At 35.1% G+C, this 20,373-nt stretch overlaps 1 protein-coding gene across 1 annotated transcript in view; it reads right to left on the minus strand.

Annotated features, from left to right (window-relative positions):
- ITFG1 (integrin alpha FG-GAP repeat containing 1) overlaps window positions 1-20,373 on the minus strand; it is a 267,640-nt gene that overhangs the window by 18,325 nt on the left and 228,942 nt on the right. The window contains exon 14 of the mRNA XM_007109007.4: window positions 18,118-18,196. Coding sequence (XP_007109069.1) covers window positions 18,118-18,196 — 79 coding nt within the window. The remainder of the gene's footprint in view (window positions 1-18,117; window positions 18,197-20,373) is intronic.

Here is a 20,373-nt window from a genome sequence, read left to right on the forward strand (position 1 = left end):
GCAGGATACAAAATTAATGCACAGAAATCTCTTGCATTCCTATACACTAAGGATGAAAAACCTGAAAGAGAAATTAAGGAAACACTCCCATTTACCACTGCAACAAAAAGAATAAAATACCTAGGAATAAACCTACCTAGGGAGACAAAAGACCTGTATGCAGAAAACTATAAGACACTGATGAAAGAAATTAAAGATGATACCAACAGATGGAGAGATATACCATGTTCTTGGATTGGAAGAATCAATATTGTGAAAATGGCTATACTACCCAAAGCAATCTACATATTAAATGCAATCCCTATCAAATTTCCAATGGCATTTTTAACAGAACTAGAACAAAAAATCTTAAAATTTGTATGGAGGCACAAAAGACCCCGAATAGCCAAAGCAGTCTTGAGGGAAAAAAACGAAGCTGGAGGAATCAGATTCCCTGACTTCAGACTATATACTACAAAGCTACAGTAATCAAGACAGTATCGTAATGGCACAGAAACAAATACAGATCAATGGAACAGGATAGAAAGCCCAGAGATAAACCCACACACCTATGGTTAACTAATCTATGACAAAGGAGGCAAGGATATACAATGGAGAAAAGACAGTCTCTTCAATAAGTGGTGCTGGGAAAACTGGACAGCTTCATGTAAAAGAATGAAATTAGAACACTCCCTAACACCATGCACAAAAATAAACTCAAAATGGATTAGAGACCTAGATGTAAGACCGGGCACTATAAAACTCTTAGAGGAAAACATAGGAAGAATACTCTGGCATAAATCACAGCAAGATATCTTTTGATCCACCTCCTAGAGTAATGGAAATAAAAACAAAAATAAACAAATGGAACCTAATGAAAGTTAAAAGCTTTTGCACAGCAAAGGAAACCGTAAACAAGATGAAAAGACAACCCTCAGAATGTGAGAAAATATTTGCAAATGAATCATTGGACAAAGGATTAATCTCCAAAATATATGAAGAGGTCATGCAGCTCAATATTGAAAAAACAAACAACCCAATCCAAAAATGGGCAGAAGACCTAAATAGACTTTTCTCCGAAGACGACATACAGATGGCCAAGAGGCACATGAAAAGCTGCTCAACATCACTAATTATTAGAGTAATGCAAATCAAAACTAAAATGAGGTATCACCTCACACCAGTCAGAATGGGCATCATCAGAAAATCTACAGACAACAAATGCTGGAGAGGGTGTGGAGAAAAGGGAACCCTCTTTCACGGTTGGTGGGAATGTAAATTGATACAGCCACTACGCAGAACAGTATGGAGGTTCCTTAAAGAGCTAAAAATAGAATTACCATGTGACCCAGCAATCCCACTACTGGGCATATACCCAGAGAAAACCATAATTCAGAAAGACACACGCACCCCAATGTTCATTGCAGCACTATTTACAACAGCCAGGTCATGGAAGCAACCTAAATGCCCACTGACAGACGAATGGATAAAGAAGATGTGGTACATATATATGATGGAATATTACTCAGCCATAAAAAGGAACGAAATTGGGTCATTTGTAGAGATGTGGATACATCTAGAGACTGTCATACAGAGTGAAGTAAGTCAGAGAGAGAAAAAGTATCGTATATTAACGCATATACGTGGAACCTAGGAAATGGTACAGATGAACCAGTTTGCAGAGCAGAAATTGAGACACAGGAGTAGAGAACAAACGTATGGACACCAAGGGGGGGAAAGTGGCGGGGTGTGTGTGTGTGTGTGTGTGTGATGAATTGGGAGATTGGGATTGACATGTATTCATTGATGTGTATAAAATGGATGACTAATGAGAAAAAAGAAAAAAATTAACAACAAAAAAACCCCAGAGCTCCTGATTTTTCTTCCAATACCTGCTCCATTTCAGTTATGGCAACTCCATCTTTCTACTTGCTCTAGCCAGTAACCCTATAGTTACAGTACTTTTTTTTTCTCATATCCTCTACCCAGTCTGCCAAGAAATCAAATATATATCCACAATCCCAAAATATCCAGAATCCCAACATTTCTACCTGCATGACTATTACCTTGGTCAAAGCCACCATCATTTCTAGCCAGAATTATTTTACTAGCTTTCTAATTAGTTTCCCTGCTTTAGCTCTTGCTCTTCCTATATAGTCTACTGTTTCACTCAGTTTTCACTCCATGCCCTCATTTAACTCAGATTTCATCTTCTACTCCTTAACCCCCTTATTTCATTCTACTCCAAGACATTGGTCTCTCCACTGTTCCTTGGTAATTCCAGGAATGCTTATACCTTAAGGCTTCTGCTCTGGCTTTCTCCTCTACCTGGAGTATTCTTCAAAAGTTAACCATATGTATGACCCCCTTATATCCTTTAAATCTTTATTCAAATGACATTTTCTCAGAGAGGGACACTCTGACCACCCTACATAAAACTGATAACTCCCTCTGTATCCTTCTTACCCTGCTTTATTCCCCACCCCCGCAGTAGATATCACCTCCTAACCATGACATAGTATTAAACAACTCACTTATTATGTTTATTACCTCTTTTCACCTACTAGAGTGTAATCTCTATGAGGGCTGAGAAATTGGTCTGTTTTATTCACCTCTATATTATAAGAGCCTAGAACAGGCCTGTGGTATATTAGGCACTCAGTACATATCTGTTCAATGAATGAATGAATAAATGAAAGAACTTCTATCCTCCAAATGTGTGAGACCTGAGACTTCTAACATATTCCAATTCAAAAATACTATGTCAATTTATACCACATAGATAGCAGTACAGAAAGACAGTCTACCCAAAGGTAAAGTATCAGTTATATATAAGAATTCTGAACAATTTATAATACATACATAAAAGGCATTTGTGACATCAGTTATCTTCACTTTATTATGAGGAGATCAAGAGGTCAAACAATTTGACCAAAACCACATAGACACTAAATGGTAGAGCTGGGATTTTCATTTTGGCAGCTTAATTCCAAATGCCACATCCTTCATCATTGCCTGTGATCCTTTTTTCAGTTGAAAAGGAAGTGTGATATTTGTCTTATTGCTCTATAAAAAGGACTTCTAATGACAGAATACCATCCCCTCCCCTCCCCACCAATGTCAGTTGTTCATTTCTTTTACTGTTTGGATCTCTGTATTTGTGGGGTCCTAGGATATGATCTGGTAACCTGTAACATTTTCTACATAGTCATTCCAGTTAACATGGCATTTGTTGATTTTGTAAATCCAGACTGTAGGGCATTTGAGCCCAATGAGCATACCTTAGGCTTTGTGATGTTCCCATTCTATACCTAAAGCCCGAGGTATTTAAGCAATTCTTCTGTGAGATGAGCCTGGCTTATCTTGTTGATCTTCTATTACAGACACCAACTTTAATACGATTATGTTCACAGGGGATACAATTATGAACATGACAATCCTCTGGCTATGGACTAGCCAGCCCTTAACTGACACTAGAATAAGCTCAGGTTCTCTGGCTCATTCCAGATAGTTTAAAAAGTTATAATCGGCAGAGTGAAAAATTTAGGACTACTCTCACTGCTTGTAGGGGGATGTTAAAGAAACATCGTCATGTATTTGTCCCCTGTGGTGTGTTTCTTAAATTATATTTTCCCGTAAAAAAACGGTTAGAATATCAGGTAGGGGAAAATGTTTCTCTATGAGGAGAATTTATAATTGTGAGAATGGCAAGCTGGATAATAACAAATGGTAGACTAAAGGCAAGAAAAATTAAGCTAAGACTTTGAAAGAAAAATATGTTTTCACATTTTATGTTATTGCATTATCAAGAGTGATTAGGATTCTATTAAAATCAATGGATAAAAAAGGTATTGACAAATGATAAAGTTAAAAGTTTAAAAATACTTTCATTTGCTGCTATTCTAATTTAATTGCCAACAGAGTAAGTTTCTGATATTGCTAATAAAATCTTCCTAGCTACAACAATTATCATAGTTCTTTGTTCTTGAATGCCAACCTGGGGTAATAATTTGTGTTATCTAATGTGATAAGGCTCATTGTAAATGTTTATCAAATCAGATATCCTAGCCAGAAAAAGTCTAGCAGTGAAATTGGTGTTTATGATCTACTCTGATAATATAATCCTTTTCCTGATATTTTAAAAGTTGCAAACAACTTACATGTGAACTTTATAGAAAAGAATCTCTAAGATGCTACATATATGTATTCTAACTCTGCAGAAGTTATTTAAAAAAATCTAACGTGACCTTTGTGGCTTCTTACTAAAATATTGAGTTGATCTGAGACTCCACTGTCCCAAATATTCTGGATAATATAGAATATCATAGCTGTTACAGTAGGATGATTTCTGGTAATACATACCAGTGACCACTTTTTAAACAATAAATTATCAACTAAGACAGAATAGTAGTCAAAGAAAACAAGTGATAAAATGTATTAAAACAGTGACAATTTTCAGCATTTAAATTCATTGCTGAAGTGTTTAGCCCCTTTTAGGGAGAGACAGCTAATTCCTACATATAGAACATGGTAATTGCAAAAAGGCTCCTTACTGTCAACAGGCTAAACTTACCTGCACTTCTCAACATCATATTGTAATGTCACACCAGAATTCAGAAGTGGGGAAAAAAAGAGGACAAAATAGATTTGGAAGGTGAGAAGAAGCCAAAAGAAATTTTGACTGAGTATAATAAAAATACTGGAATTTAATTTTAAAATTTGGCTATAGACACTTGATATTTAAAACATTTACTAAATCATAGCTTCTTCTTATTTTTGTCTTAAAATTCACTGATTTAAATTAAATGGATGGCAACCCACATAGAAAAAAGAAATGAAGCAGTTGTTCTCTGCTTGATGGTAAAATCTTCTACTGGCTTATATGACTAAGGCACATCATTTTTTTTGGACTTTGAGAAAAGCTAGTTTCCAGTGTAAGTGGATTCTCACTAATCACTAAGTCTGTGATTAATTGGTTTGTTTATTCTACAGATATTAAGCACCATGCTATATATCAGGCACTCTGTTGACTGGAGAAGCACCTTAATCTGTGATCAAATTATAAATCTAAGACATGTTAATTTAACGTCGCTATATAAATACCCGTTGGTTTTTTAACAGTCCTACTTAGTAATCAGTTTAAGAACAAGAAATAGGCTGTCTTCATAGAAAGGCATAATCAGTGTACAGAAAGTAGTTAATACCTTTAAAAATATGTGGTGTTACCATGTGCTATAGAATGTGGATCCAGAAGAAAGAGCCTGTATTACAATAAGTGAACACTATATAGAGAGTTCATGAAGCTACATGCCTAAATGCTAAATTCCTGTATTTCAGAAGTTAGGACTGTAGCAATTTATGGAAATTTTCTTAAAACAATGGTTGGCTTCTCTTCCTGGTAGTCAATGGGTGGCTTATAATAGAGAGCAAAGGAATCCACTGACCTCTGACTTAATCCTTTGGAGTATTCTGACTTATTTCTGAACTCAGCTTCTAGATAAATGACAAGGATAAAGTGATGAAATTTGTGGAAGAACCTCTTACTAGACTGAAAATAGTTCCATAAGAAGAGGTGCTTAGGTGCTTCCAATCTAGTGACTTAATCATTTCTATGCCCCATTCCTAGGGCCCAGCATAGTGGCTGACACATATCAGGCACTTGGTAAATGTCTGCTCTACTAACCTGAAGGTTTGGTAGTAAACAACAAAGTAAAGTTTGTACAGTTGTTTAACTTTAGTTTTCTTTGAGGTCTAATAATATACCATATCAATGACTGCTGTTGAAGACCTCCATTTTGGCTTTGAATTAAAATAACTTTGATATCAGCTTAAAGGCTGGAACTTGAAAAAATGTGTTCCTTAACACAGGAGACCTGTGATGTGATATTATGGAAAGCACACAGGATTTGAATGCCAAAGACAGTATTCCACACTGCTTTGTTTGATCTTTAGAAAGTCCCTTGCCCTCCCTAAGCCTTAATTTGTTTATTCATTCACCTTAACATTTGCTGAATGCACACTGTATGCCTTTTACACAGAGATGAAAAAGACAAACCTTGACCTGGGGATGCTTAAACATACAACAACAGAAAAATACAACTTGAATGTTTCCTCATCTATAAAATCAGAATTACAATCCCACCTACTGAATGGGTTTTATGAGACAATTACAGCAACAGTACTTAACTTTAAATGTATATAAAAGTGCTTTTAAAACTGCAAAACTACAAATGTTGTTATTTTTATTATTATATACTTATTCCTCATATTTTCTGTTTTTTTCTTAGGTTGAATTTCAACTTGATATTAGTTCCTGAAAAACAGTGTAACATCATTTTTTCATAGAAGTTTTTCTGATTTCTCTTTTGGAATAAATCAGGAAGCTTAGAACCCTGGTTCAAGCTTTACCTGTCAACCTACTTCCCAGCTATAAATTTAGAATGTGAGTAGTTTTTTTCCTTTTGTTAAATTGATATATAATTCACATGCCACAAAGTCCACCAATTTAAAGTGTACAATTCAGTGGTTTTTAGTATAGTCACAAGGTTGTACAACTGTCACCACTAATTCCAGAACATTTTTATCACCGCAAAAAGGAACCCTGGACCCATTAGCAGTCACTTCCTATTTCTTCTCTGGCCCAGTTCCTGGTAACCCTCACCTGCAAGTTCCTTTCTATTTCTATGGATTTGCTTATTCTAGACATTTCATATAAATGGAATCATGTAATATGCAGCCTTTTATATCTGGTTTCTTTCACTTAGAATAATGTTTTACAAGGTTCATCCATGTTATAGCATGTTTCATGTTTTTAATGGGATAATATTCTATTGTATTGATATGCCACAGTTGGTTTATCCATTTATTAGTTGATGGACATTTGGTTTGTTTATTACACTTTTTGGCTGTTATGAATATGAATATTATGCTATGAACATCGATGTACAAGTTTTTGTGTGACATATATTTTAGATTCTCTTGGGAATATACGTAGGAGTGGAATTAATGGTTCATATGGTAACTATGCTTAACTTTTTGCGAAACTGAGTAGTTTGATTTTAATAATTGCTTTTCTAGAGCTTAATGCACATAGCACCTAATGAAGGAATGATAAAAGCCATTGCCAATGCATGAAAAAATAATGCAAAGGGAAACAATAAAATAAATCTACAACTCTCATAAAGCCAAATTGCATTGGGTGCTATTGCCTGTGGAGGTCTAATTTAATGGTCAGTGCTCCTGTACAGAGTTGTATTAAGGAGGTAAACTTTTCTGAGGTTATGTGCAATTATGTTCCAGCTGTCATTCTCTGGATTAAAAAGATAAACTCTGGTTTCCGAAGTGGACAGTGTGGTATAAATTAGCTAAATGGGAAAGCTTGGCTTGTGCTTTAGTGCACTTTATTTTTCAAGTTGGAGATCTCTACCTCTTTGAGAGGCAAACCCATAGGCCACAGCATTTTGCTATAAGCTGTGTTTTTTGGTGGTGACAAAAACCACAAGGGAGTAAAACTGTTTAGTTCTGAAATACGGATGAAAGACACATAGCTACTTTATAAATCGAAGGTGAGAGGCAGTGTTTCTAGTTACAAATTGCAAGATAGGTTATTTTTAGTGAAACATTAAAAATAAATGTTTTTTAGACTAGGTATCTGTCACATGTTAGTCAACCTGGAGAGACCTAGATGCAATTCTTGGCTATCAACAGACACAAAACACAAATATACCTTGAATTTTTCCTTTACTAAAGTCACTTATTTCACATGTACCTTTTTCCTAGAGGACGTGATTAAAGTTGTGAAATGTCAGTAAGCACATTCTCTTCAACTCTTAAGCTTTCAACTTCTCCTTCTCCACACTTCTTTCCCTTTACTGTCTACTTAAGTTTGCACTTCTCAAACATACCTTTTTAATACTGTTGACAGGTCCATCTCTGTAAATTCTTTCATATTTGGCTCCTAAGCAAACAGAATACATTCCTTCTAGTGATTATTTATTGTTGTATAACAAACCAACTCAAAGCTTAGTGGCTTACAACCATACCATTTTCTTTCTCACGATTCTGTGGGTTGGCTGGGCTGACTTACATGGCTGCATTCAGCTTGCAGGTCAGCTGGGAGGCCTGAGTAGGCATCTCTCCTTACAATCGTTCATTCTTTTTTTTTTTTTTTTTTTTTTTTGTGGTACACGGGCCTCTCCTGTTGCGTAGCACAGGCTCCGGACGCACAGGCTCAGTGGCCATGGCTCACGGGCCCAGCCGCTCCGCGGCATGCGGGATCTTCCCAGACCGGGGCACGAACCCGTGTCCCCTGCATCGGCAGGCGGATTCTCAACCACCGCGCCACCAGGGAAGCCAATCGTTCATTCTTAAGGTGACTAGACTGGGCAGATCTCAGGGCAGCATCCCAAGAGGGTAAGTCTCAAAGTCTAAGAGCTTATCAAGGCTATACTTGTGTCATGTTTGTTGATGTCCCCTTGGTTAAGCAGAGTGAATGTGGAAGGAGACTATATTATGAGTCATTGGGGCCACTAGTGTAGCAGTTTGCACTTCGATATTCATTAAGATAAACTATATTTTTTATTCCTTTTTCTCTTTGCTCTTTAGTTTGGGAAGTTTCTATTGACATCTTCGAGCTCACGGATTCTTTCCTCAGCCATGTTCAAGCTGCTGCTGAGCCAATCAAAGGCATTCTTCATTTCTGTTGCAGTGTTTTTGTTTTCTAGCATTTCCTTTTTTTTTCCATTTGAGCCCTTAGGATATTAATCATAGTTACCGTAAATCCTTAGTCTTATAATTCCAAAATCTCTGTCATAACTGAGTCTGGTTCTGACGCCTGCTTTATCTATTCAAAATGTGGGGTTTTTTTGTTTTGTTTTTTTGCCTTTTAGCATGCCTTGTAATTTTTTGTTGAAAGCTGGACATGATGTATCAAGCAAAAAGAACTAAGGTAAACAGGTCTTTAGTGTGAGGTATTATGTTTATCTGGCTGTGAATCAGATTGCATTTACTGGTTGCTGTAGCTGTAGGTGTCGGAGGCTAAAATTTCCTCTAGTGTCCTTGTTTTTTGTCTCTTCTGTTATCTTTGGGTTTCCTTTTTAAATAGGGTTTGAACCTTGCTCCCCTGTTGTTGTACAGGAGCTTGACTGATGTGGTGGTAAGATGTAGGGGGCGGGTAAGTGTTCTCTAGTCCTGTGATTAGGTCTCAGTTTTTTAGTGAGCCTATGACCCTGGGCTGTGACTTTCATAAGTGCTTCTCAGGTCCTTTCCCCTCTCACCTATGAAGGTGAGACAGGAAGACTAGAGGGGGGCTAGAGCTGGATATTTCATTACCACCAAGTCAGTTAGGCTCTGGTAAAAAGCAAAGTTGGCTAGGTTTTCGTAAAATAATTTCCCTTGAGGGCAGGCCTTTGTTAAGAAGAACTGTAGCTCTGGGAGTATTTGAAAATGTTTATTTACCCCCTTTCTCCTGATAGAAGCACAAGAGGATTTTTCTTAGATCTTGACCCTGAGAACCTGTGTGGCTCACAGAGGTAAAAATCATGAACGTTTGGGTCCCCAAAGGCAGGAGTTTTTAATCTCTTAAACTAGTCTCAAACTGAGTCCCCAGAATTATTCTTTAAGTGTTCCTGCCAGTGGCTGGCCCTAGCTGTGGCTTCTGCTCTGGTAAGCTGCCATTTTATGCATTTGTCTGTCTTTCCAGTTTTGGGGACAGGGTTTGCCCAATGTTTTCAATTCTCTAATGGATCTAAGAAGAGTTGTTGATTTTCATTTTGGTCATCACTTGGCTGGGGCAGGGGTGGGAATGGAAGGGAGGATGGGAGTATGATTTCCAGGCTCTTTACATGTTGGACCGGAAACCCGAAGTCCCCAATACTGTACTTGTTAAACAGATTTTTCATTCATTTGTTTTTTTCTTTCTTTACTTTATTTTAAAATATATTTCAAGAAATGGGTAACCAGGCCTATTTTACACTGTTTATTGATTTAAAAAAATATAAAATCTTGAAATAAATTAAGTAGCATACATATTTTAAATTGCTACTTTTTATAAATCTACACAATTAAGTAAAAATGTATTATAATGGTTAGTAAACTGCTCACTGAATTAAATTTTAAAATAAGAAATATTTTGTGTAAAGACTAATCTATACTAAATTCCAGGCCATTTGCCAAGCTATACAAAAACACTAAAGCAATTAAATAAAACCAATGGGGATATCTGTCTAGGATACTAGAGTTTTTTCTCAATGCACTTATGAAAATAAAAAGAAAATATTCAAAGATATTATAGCTTTTGTGTGTTGTTTTTAAAAAACAGAACAAGATTTTCTTTATTGACTGTCAAATTATTTCCTTTTTGTGTTGCTGCTAATAAAGTTACATTTTTCATGTTTTGACTTTGCTAATGCTAAATCTATATTACTTCTTGTTCATTTCTGATCCATATTATACACCAATCCTTCAAAGGAAGACTTCCTTCACAAAAATGTCACCTGTCAGTCAGTCCACAATGGCCTCTTCTTTGAGTTCCTATTGCACTTATCGTTGCCATTAATTTGATACTTATTCCTTTGTAATTACTATTTAAGAAGACACTTTAAAATACCTATGTCTAGCTCCTGAAATATAAAGTTCTTGATATTTGAAATACAAAGTAACAACGTCTTAATATTTTTGTACATTCATAGCACCTGGCAAAGTGTCATGTTCAGTTATCCAGGCAAATAAGGAGAAGGATATCAAATTTTTATTAAGTCTTCTAGGTAATGATATGGAATCCTAGCCTTTTCTTAAGACTCCACACTCTAGACACCTAAGTCTTATAGAAGGGGCCTGTGAATAGTGAAGTCAGTCATCTTCCAGAAAGTTACTAGTCTTCTAAAAATCTTTCATTAGTGGCTTATCATCTTATTTTTTCTTGTTTTTACTCTCCAAATAAACTACAGACTTTTTGAGGATGATGAATATATTTTATACTTTTAAAAAAAATCTTTTTTGGCTGCTATGAATATTTTTTTTTTTTTCCTTTTTTGGCTGCATTGGGTCTCAGTTGCAGCACCTGCGACTTTGTTGAGGCATGCGGGATCTTTCATTGAGGTGCACAGGCCTCTCTCTAGTTGTGGCGTGCAGGTTTTTTCTCTTCTCTTGTTTTGGTGTGCAGGCTCCAGGGCACGTGGGCTCTGTAGTTTGTGGCATGTGGGCTTAGCTGCCCCACAGCATGTGGCAACTCAGTTCCACAACCAGGGATTGAACCCGCATTCCCTGCATTGGAAGGCAGATTCTTTACCACTGGACCACCAGTGAAGACCCTATTTTATACTTCTTAAAGTACCTAGGATCATAGCTCATACTGGTATGTTCAATAAATAGTTTTTGAATAATAATAATAATAAAAATCTTCACAGCGCAAACCACTACACTGTGGAATTTACTGTCTATATGCACAGCCCCCACTCTCAGACAACATACATATTACAAATGACTCTCATGCTCCTGAAGTTTTCACTTGTCAAATACAATCACTCTCTTATAATTTTTATTCTCTTACTCTTGTGTCTTTTTTACTTGCTCATATTTATCAATTTGTCCTTATAAGTTTCTTTTTGATTTATTCTTACTATTCCGTACCCTTATTTAATCTCATGTCTTCTTTAGTTCTCTATAAATTAGGGGTAAGTGTTGTACAGTCACTCATCTTTGAAGATAAAGTGTATTTAAGTTTTATAACCCACTGTTTCACTGAAGGAGGTTATCATGCAAAGCTGGTGGTAAGGAATTCCTGATTGTCATTTCCAGGAAAGGACCAATTTAGATAAATAACAGCATAATCCTGGTTCCCCCTCCCATCTCTTATGACATTGCTGTTATTCATTTCACTTATTCATATACTATCATCATCCAGTACACTGTTACTATTATTACTTTAAACAATCTAAAAGTTATTTTTTAGATCAACTAAGAAATAAAAGGTCTTATTTTATCTTCATTTATTTATTCCTTTCTTATATAGGTATGTGTTTCTGACCTATCATACTCCTTATCCCTAAAGAACTTCTTTTAACTTTTTGGGGGGAGCAGATATGCTGGCGATGCTTCCCTCAGTTTTTGTTGGTCTGATAAAGTCTATTTCTCCTTTGTGTTTAAAAGATAATTCTGCTGTATATAGAATTCTAGGTTGGTAACTTTTTCTTTCAACACTTCAAATATTTCACGCTCTCTTTTTTTTTTTGTTTTGTTTTTTTTGTTTTTTTTTTTGCGGTACGCGGGCCTCTCACTGTTGTGGCCTCTCCCGCTGCGGAGCACAGGCTCCGGACGCGCAGGCTCAGCGGCCATGGCTCACGTGCCCAGCCGCTCCGCGGCATGTGGGATCTTCCCGGACTGGGGCACGAACCCGTGGTCCCCTGCATCAGCAGGCGGACTCTCAACCACTGCGCCACCAGGGAAGCCCTCTCTTTTTTTAAAAATTAATTAATTATATTTTTGCCTGTGTTGGGTCTTCATTGCTGCGCGTGGGCCTTATCTAGTTGCGGTGAGCAGGCGCTACTCTTTGTTGCAGTGTGCGGGCTTCTCATTGCAGTGGCTTCTCTTATTGAAGAGCACAGGCTCTAGGTGTACAGGCTTCAGCGGTTGTAGCACATGGGCTCAGTAGTTGTGGCTTACGGGCTCTAGAGTGCAGGCTCAGTAGTTGTGGTGCACGGACTTAGTTGCTCCACAGCATGTGGGATCTTCCCGGACCAGGGCTTGAACCTGTGTCCCCTGCATTGGCAGGCAGATTCTTAACCACTGTGCCACCAGGGAAGCCCGGCACTACAGTTTCTTATTTTCTTTCTTTTGGTTTTCCAGAATATGACTGTGACCCACCTGCATCTGTGTAGATGGGATTTCTAATTGCTGAATAGCTGAAGAATTTGTAAACTTCCTTACAGTTTCTCAGACTCTCTGTATTTCTTGTAATTAATTAATTAATTCAATTTACAATTAAATGAAGAGGATGTATCAGTACTGCTTAGAGCTATTCCACATTTTCCCTCCTTCCCTTTCTCTCTTTCATTACAGTGAAAAAAAAAAATCATTATTCGCCATGCCCTCATCTTTATCTCTGTGGACTTGATTATTCCTGTGAGGTCTTTACTTGGTGTGAGGTAAGGAAAGGGAATGATTCTTCTTGCAAGAATTCATTCTTTCAGATAAGAAGAATGTCATGGATAATCCAGCAGGGCATAACAACTCTTTCCATTATCTTGTTATGAATTATGATTTTTGACACAAAAGTATGCCTGTTTAAGTATTGCTCAAGCTAAAATTTTGGGGTATGAGAATTTAAAATGTGATGAGTAATTAAAATAAAATGACTCAAGACTAAAAAATTCTTTTATGGATAATTATGTGTGGATAAATGGAACATGACTATACTTTGAAGATAATTTCAGAAAATATGCAGGTGAGAAATGAACATAAAGAATAAAATGTGTTTTGACACTGGAAGATGTAATTGACAATTACTGTTTAAAATGGAGAAACCTGAAAGGTTAAAATTATAGAAAGACAATGTGCTTATATGTTACAACAAATCATTTTTTCTCAATAATCTAAGTTTACCATCAATATGAATTTTGTTATACCTAATCCAAATGCTTTTTTGCCCTTTCATATCAGTCTACCATACATTTTAACTGCTCTTATATTTGAAGCATATGATGAAGAGTGCATAGTAGGTAAAGGTTACTTATGCTTTTCTCAGATATGTTAACAAATAGTAACGTTAGAGGACTAAAGGGAAATGATTTTATAACAGCAGGGCCAAATAAGCAATTTAAGAGGTAGAAAACAATTCTTGGTCTAAGAGTGTTATTATTTAGAAATGACCAACAACTCCCTAATCCATGCAATCTGGCCTACATGCTCCTATCTACTAAGTTCTTATTAAATATTATTTAGGAAATTCGGGTACTTATTGCAGGTCTCTGGCTAATTTACAAGAGTAGTAAATGGTTATTTAGAAAATTAATGACTCCTCTGTAATATAATTGTCTAATAACATTTGGCTATTCACGCTTCGCTAGGAAGTAGAGTAAGACCACAGAGTATTTGGTAACAATAAGATCTGTCTACAAGCAGAAAGGATAATTACGCCAGGCCTTTTTTGAACAACACTAAGGCATGTTATTGTCTCTGGCAGTGGTTTTCAAACTTTTTTGATCACAGCCCACAGTAAACACTACATTTTATGTCACTACCCAGTAAGAACACAGATACACAAACCCTAAAATAAAGCTTTCATGAAACAATACTAAATGTAGGATACACTTGATATTTTCTACCTTTTATTCTTTTAAATAAAAAGCCCTTAACAGAACCCATTAAATGCATTTCATGATCCACTAATGAGTAGTGACCCTTAGCTGCTCTATAAGAAAACCAGGGTTGCAACTTCTCAAGTATTCATATGTGGTCGTTCTCTTCCTAGAGTGGAAAGTTCTCTACTAGTGGGGCTGTATGGGTTGGAAGGTATAGTTTAAACAAGTAATTTTTCTTTAGACTTCAACATGCTTAATTAACATTTAAACTAGAAATTTTCATCCTTTAAAATTTGGGGCAGGTTTTCATAATAATACTTCCTAAGTCAATTAAATTAAGTGCCACTTCCCTGTTTAGAACATATATTTATGCATGAAATATAGCATATGCGTGAAATATTTTAAAAATATTTATGATTACTTATTATTAACATATTTCTCAAATTAAAAGCAATATATGATCAGTGTATAAACTAAAATGCAAAAAATAAAGAACAAAATCCCACAACCAAGAGGTATTCCTGGTAACGTTTCTATATGTCATTTTGTTTCTATATTTTTCCTATACATGGGTTCACTTAAAAACTCCATACCCACACAATTTGGATTATGCACACAGATGTGCCTCCTTCCCAAGTGTTATACCATAAACATCTGTTCATCAAAAATTATTCTAAAATATTTTGTAGGCTGGAAATTATTATAAGATATCATAACATTATTTCTCAGTTGTTGGACATTTAGATTTTCCCAGTTTGCTATAGTCTTTTATCTTTGTTTATGATTTTTTGCAATGAAAATGTATGCATTCATTTGATTTATGCATTTATCTTTTCTATGGATATTTTCTCCTTTGAGTTTATGCTTACAAATTCCTTCCTAATCCAGGGAAGAAGTAAATATATAATTGAGTGAGAATAAACCCAATGTTCCATTATTGTTTTGGAGTAGATTAAAAAGCAATCATGCTAAGGAAATATTTTTCCATTTACTTAAAAAAACAGCAATGTGTAGTGAATATTATTGAATGGGTTTTTAGCATCTAATAAGATATCCTACTAGGTACCAATGCCTAGTTTGTAGTAGAGGTTCAATAAATATATATTGTGAACAACAATCACTGATTAAAAAATATCTTCTATATCTAATTTTTGGTAGGTTTCTATTTGCTGTAAAATTTATCTTTTAAAAATAAGAAGGACTAAAAGTAGTAAATAGTTACAGAAATGTACCAAATAGTAAGTGAATCTCTTGAAATCTTGCTCTCCCAAGATAAATGTTAACAGTTTGATGAGTATTTTTCTAGATTTTTTTCTATGAAGTGAGAATTATTCATTTAAATGCACAAAAATATATCACATAGATCTTTACTGTTGTATTGTTATATTGAAAAAAAAACACCAGCAAATTATCCAGTTACTGTATCCACATACAAAACAATTCCAAAAGAAACTAGAACTAAGAAGAATGAAATTTTACCATTTGCAAACAACATGGATGGACTTTGAGCATATTATGCTTAGTGAAGTAAGTCAGACAGAGAAAGACAAATACTGTATGTTTTTACATATATGGAATCTAAAAAATAAAACAAACAAATGAATACAACAAAATAGAAAGACTCATAGATAGAGAACAAACTAGCGGTTACCAGAGGGAAGAGTGGTGGGGAGAGGGGCAAGATAGGGCATGGGAATTAAGAGTTAAAAACTACTAGGTATAAAATAAATAAGATACAAGAATATAATGTTCAGCACAGGAAATGTAACCAATAATTTATAATGACTTTAAATGGAATATAATCTATAAAAATATTGACTCATGTTGTACACCTGAAATTAATATAACACTGTAAGTCAACTATACTTCAATTAAAAAAAATTAGGACTAGCTAGATAACAGACATGGAAAGATTTACACAATATACATTATATATAAAAAAGAGGGAGATAAATCTTTAAAAAATTGATTTACTGTTATAATAAAGAAATTTTCCCCATTTGAAACCATCAGTGCATTCCCGAGGTAATCACCTACTTGATGGTCTTGAGTAAGTAATTCTTTCAAAATACAGATGAATTTAAATTGTTAGTATTTTAGATAGCATTTTTGATTGATAATTCACCAGTCAGCTAAGTTTTTGCTTTTGGGTATAATGGCTTTGTATACTAGCCATAAAGTTATACTAGCTTTATGAAGTTATACTAGCTTCATAAAATGAAATAAGTAACTTCATCTTTTTTTCCCCCTGCATTCCGAAACATCTAATCTAGAACTAAAATTGTGTGCCTCTTGAAAGTCTCAAAGAGTTAACTGATAAAAAATAAAACCAGCTGGTCCTGGAATCTTTTATATACAGTTTAACATATCTATGAATTAAAATGTAAATAAGTAATTTGTTCAAATCAACTATATCCAGATTTATTTTAAGTTTCCTTGACTGACAGTGGTACATTAATGTATTTGACTATACAGTTGACCCTTGCATAACACAGGTTTGAACTGCGCAGTTCCACTCATATGCAGATTTTTCTCAATAGTAAATACTACAGTACTATACAATTCACATTTGGTTGAATTGGAGGATACGGAGGAATGAGGGCCAACTATAAGTTATAGGCAGATTTTTAACTGCACAGAGGGTTGGTGCACCTAACCCCCCATGTTGTTCAAGGGTAAACTGTAACTGAGTCTGTAAATTTCTCCTTGAATTTTTCAGACAGTTTTTGTTGCATGGAATGTTTCTGTGCTGATGCGGTAGCATGATGACAGTATTAAATGTGTACAATTAGCTTAAAAGGAAATACACTCTGGTATATTATGTTATGCCATTATATAAAATGAAAATGGCTATATAATGAGTTCTTCCCTTTTTTTTTTTTTTTTTTTTTTTTTTTTGCGGTACACGGGCCTCTCACTGCTGTGGCCTCTCCCGTTGCAGAGCACAGGCTCCGGACGCACAGGCTCAGCGGCCATGGCTCATGGGCCTAGCCGCTCCGTGGCATGTGGGATCTTCCCGGACCGGGGCACGAACCCGCGTCCCCTGCATCGGCAGGCGGACTCTCAACCACTGCGCCACCAGGCAAGCCCAGAATTCTTCCCTTTTTTTAGTTCATTTAAAAATGGAGGAGTAACAGTAACTCTGGTTACACGTACTTCTTCATGGTTAGGACTCTAGCACTCTCAAAGAAGCATATCAATATGTTAGGATTCCTTTTCCTCCTTAGAGAATTGAAATGTTCACAGTTGTATTTATGGTGATTTGGATCGTATCTCAAGTCAGCTAGCCATCTGTCAAGATCAGACATCATTTGCCTAGTCTTATTTCCCTTTCGTCTTGATTGATTGCATTTCCCTTTATTCAAATGTAAAACAAGATTTTTCTTTATAATCATATATCAAAACATATGATTACATAATATTATATAAATTTGTATAATATTCGTTTCTAGTCCACATATGAAAAAACTAGGATTAATCTAGGAGTAGATTGGATTCCTAATTTTTACTTCTTCTAAGATGAGCTCTGTTAACTAATTTACTATTTCATACTTTGATCAAGATAACTGAAGTAAATGCTCCCAATCTCTCTGTTACTTCAACTGAAAAATAAGGATAATTATGTGGCTCCATACAATAGGGATATATGAAGAATTTAATGTTAATATATTTGTCATGAGGACCTTTTGTAATCTACTGATTTAAGTATACAGAAAGACAAAGTATAATATAAAAAGTGAAGATTTTATAAAGAATGTGAAAACATGATGATAATTTTTGTCATCCAGTTTACTTTGTTAATATATTGATTAAAGGTACTATTATGCATATCAAGTCTTACCTGAACCATTTTTCAGATATCCATTTGCATCTACAGTTGTATACATGATATAAGGTCCAGGCTGATTCACTCCAAAGGGCTGCAATAAAAAAGAAATAGTTAAGCCTTGGAAAGTAAGTGCATCATTTGAAGCTTCCAGCAAATCTATTACAAAAAGTAAACACTCCTCCATAAAATTCTTACATAGATGGCAGTTACTTAGAGAACATGTTCATAAATAGATAACCAGTGTTATCTATTAAAAAAACTCTGTATTAGTAGAAAATTCTTAACACTTTAAATGATTTGATAGTTGTATTTATATAGTTCATTAATTTTATTAGATATTTCTAAGATCTAATCATGTCTCTTCTTTATTACATAAGGATGAGTGTTTTAGGCAAAATTTTCTTTACTACTTTTGGTCCCACCTGGAATAGTTTTATTATGACATTTCTGTTGAACATTGCTTTTCCCTTCTGGAACAAACTGGGCATAGTTTAAATTTTCTCAAAAATAAATAAAATCCATTCATAATAATCATAATAGAATAAAAAATATTGCTGAGGAGTTCCAAAACATTTTTATCTCCTGCACTAGACTTAGAGAATACATTATTTTCCACTCAAGGAAAACATCACTGGCAGAGCCTAGTTACAATGGTGAAGTTTATCTCCAACTTGTGTATTGTTCCCTATTTCTGGAACATTCCTCACACCTTGACACAATGATTTATTCTCTTTAGAAATCAAAGTTAATTAAATGGGGTACAAAGAAACCAATGTCTGCAATGGGTATCCTAAGAAGAGATGAGAAAATGATCAAGAAATGCTTTGAACACTTCGCAGAATTAAAAATTCTACTGTGCTTCCCAATAAAGTAGGGAATATAAAGAAGTTTATACAGTTTAATTATGTACTACAAATGATTTTCCTTCAACATGACAGGCAAGAAATTATTAATTTCACTGATGCTACAATAGCGTGATTGATATTTTAAGAACTTTAGAAATCCATTTGCTTCAATGACCATGAGAAAACAGGTTGCTACAAGAATTGGAATTACTCATAAGACATTACTAACTGAATAAGTTTCATAATAGACTATCACACAAAAAATAAAAACAAACTTGTTAATGAAGTATTTTTATGTAGAAAGAAGAATATTATGCTTTGTACAACATACTACTTCCAAGAAAAAATTACCAAAATTCTATATCTATATTGCTGTTTATAGATAGGCAAAAGAAAGCATTTTTCTTTAGATATGCATGTTTTAAAAAAAATTATAGTTGAAAAAGTGAAGTATATTGTGTTAGTTTCAGGAGTACAGCATAGTAATTCAGTTATTTTTTCCATATATTCTTTAAAGGTTATTAAAAACAAGATATTGAATAAAATTCCCTGCTTCCTCTCTCCTCTGGTAACCTTAAGTTTGTTTTCTACGTTTATGAATCTGTTTCTGTTTTTTATATAGATTCATTTGTATTATTTTTTAGATTCCACATAGAAATGATATCTTGTCTTTCTCTTACTTCACTAAGTATAATATTCTCTAGGACCATCCATGTTACCGTAAATGGCAATATTTCGCTTTCTTATCGCTGAGTAATATTCCATTGTATGTATATACACCACATCTTCTTAAGCCAATTGTCTGTTGATTGGGTTATTTATTGTACATGTTTTGGCTATTGTAAATTGTGCTGCTATGAACATTGGGGTGCATGTATCTTTTTGAATTAAAGTTTTCATTTTTTCCAGATATATACCCAGGAGTGGAATTGCTGGATCATATTGTAGTTCTATTTTTAGTTTTTTAAGGACCCTCCATATTATTTTCCACAGCGTCTGCACCAATTTACATTCCCACCAACAGTGTCGGAGGGTTCCCTTTTCTCCACACCCTCTCCAGCATATACTATTTCCCCTGCATCGGCAGGCGGACTCTCAACCACTGCGCCACCAGGGAAGCCCTATTTGTAGACTTTTTGATGATGGTCATTTTGACTGGTGTGAGGTGATACCTCATTGTAGTTTTGATTTGTATTTCTCTAATAATTAGTAATGTTGAGCATCTTTGCATGTACCTGTTGGCCATCTGCAGGTCTTCTTTGGAGAAATGTCTACTTAGGTCTTCTGCCCTTTTTTTTTTTTTAAGAAGATGTTGGGGGTAGGAGTTTATTAATTTATTTATTTTGGCTGCGTTGGGTCTTCGTTTCTGTGCGAGGGCTTTCTCTAGTTGCGGCGAGCGGGGGCCACTCTTCATCGCGGTGCG

The sequence above is a fragment of the Physeter macrocephalus genome, chromosome 17 (assembly GCF_002837175.3).
Source record: "Physeter macrocephalus isolate SW-GA chromosome 17, ASM283717v5, whole genome shotgun sequence".
NCBI classification, from domain to species: Eukaryota; Metazoa; Chordata; class Mammalia; order Artiodactyla; family Physeteridae; genus Physeter; species Physeter macrocephalus.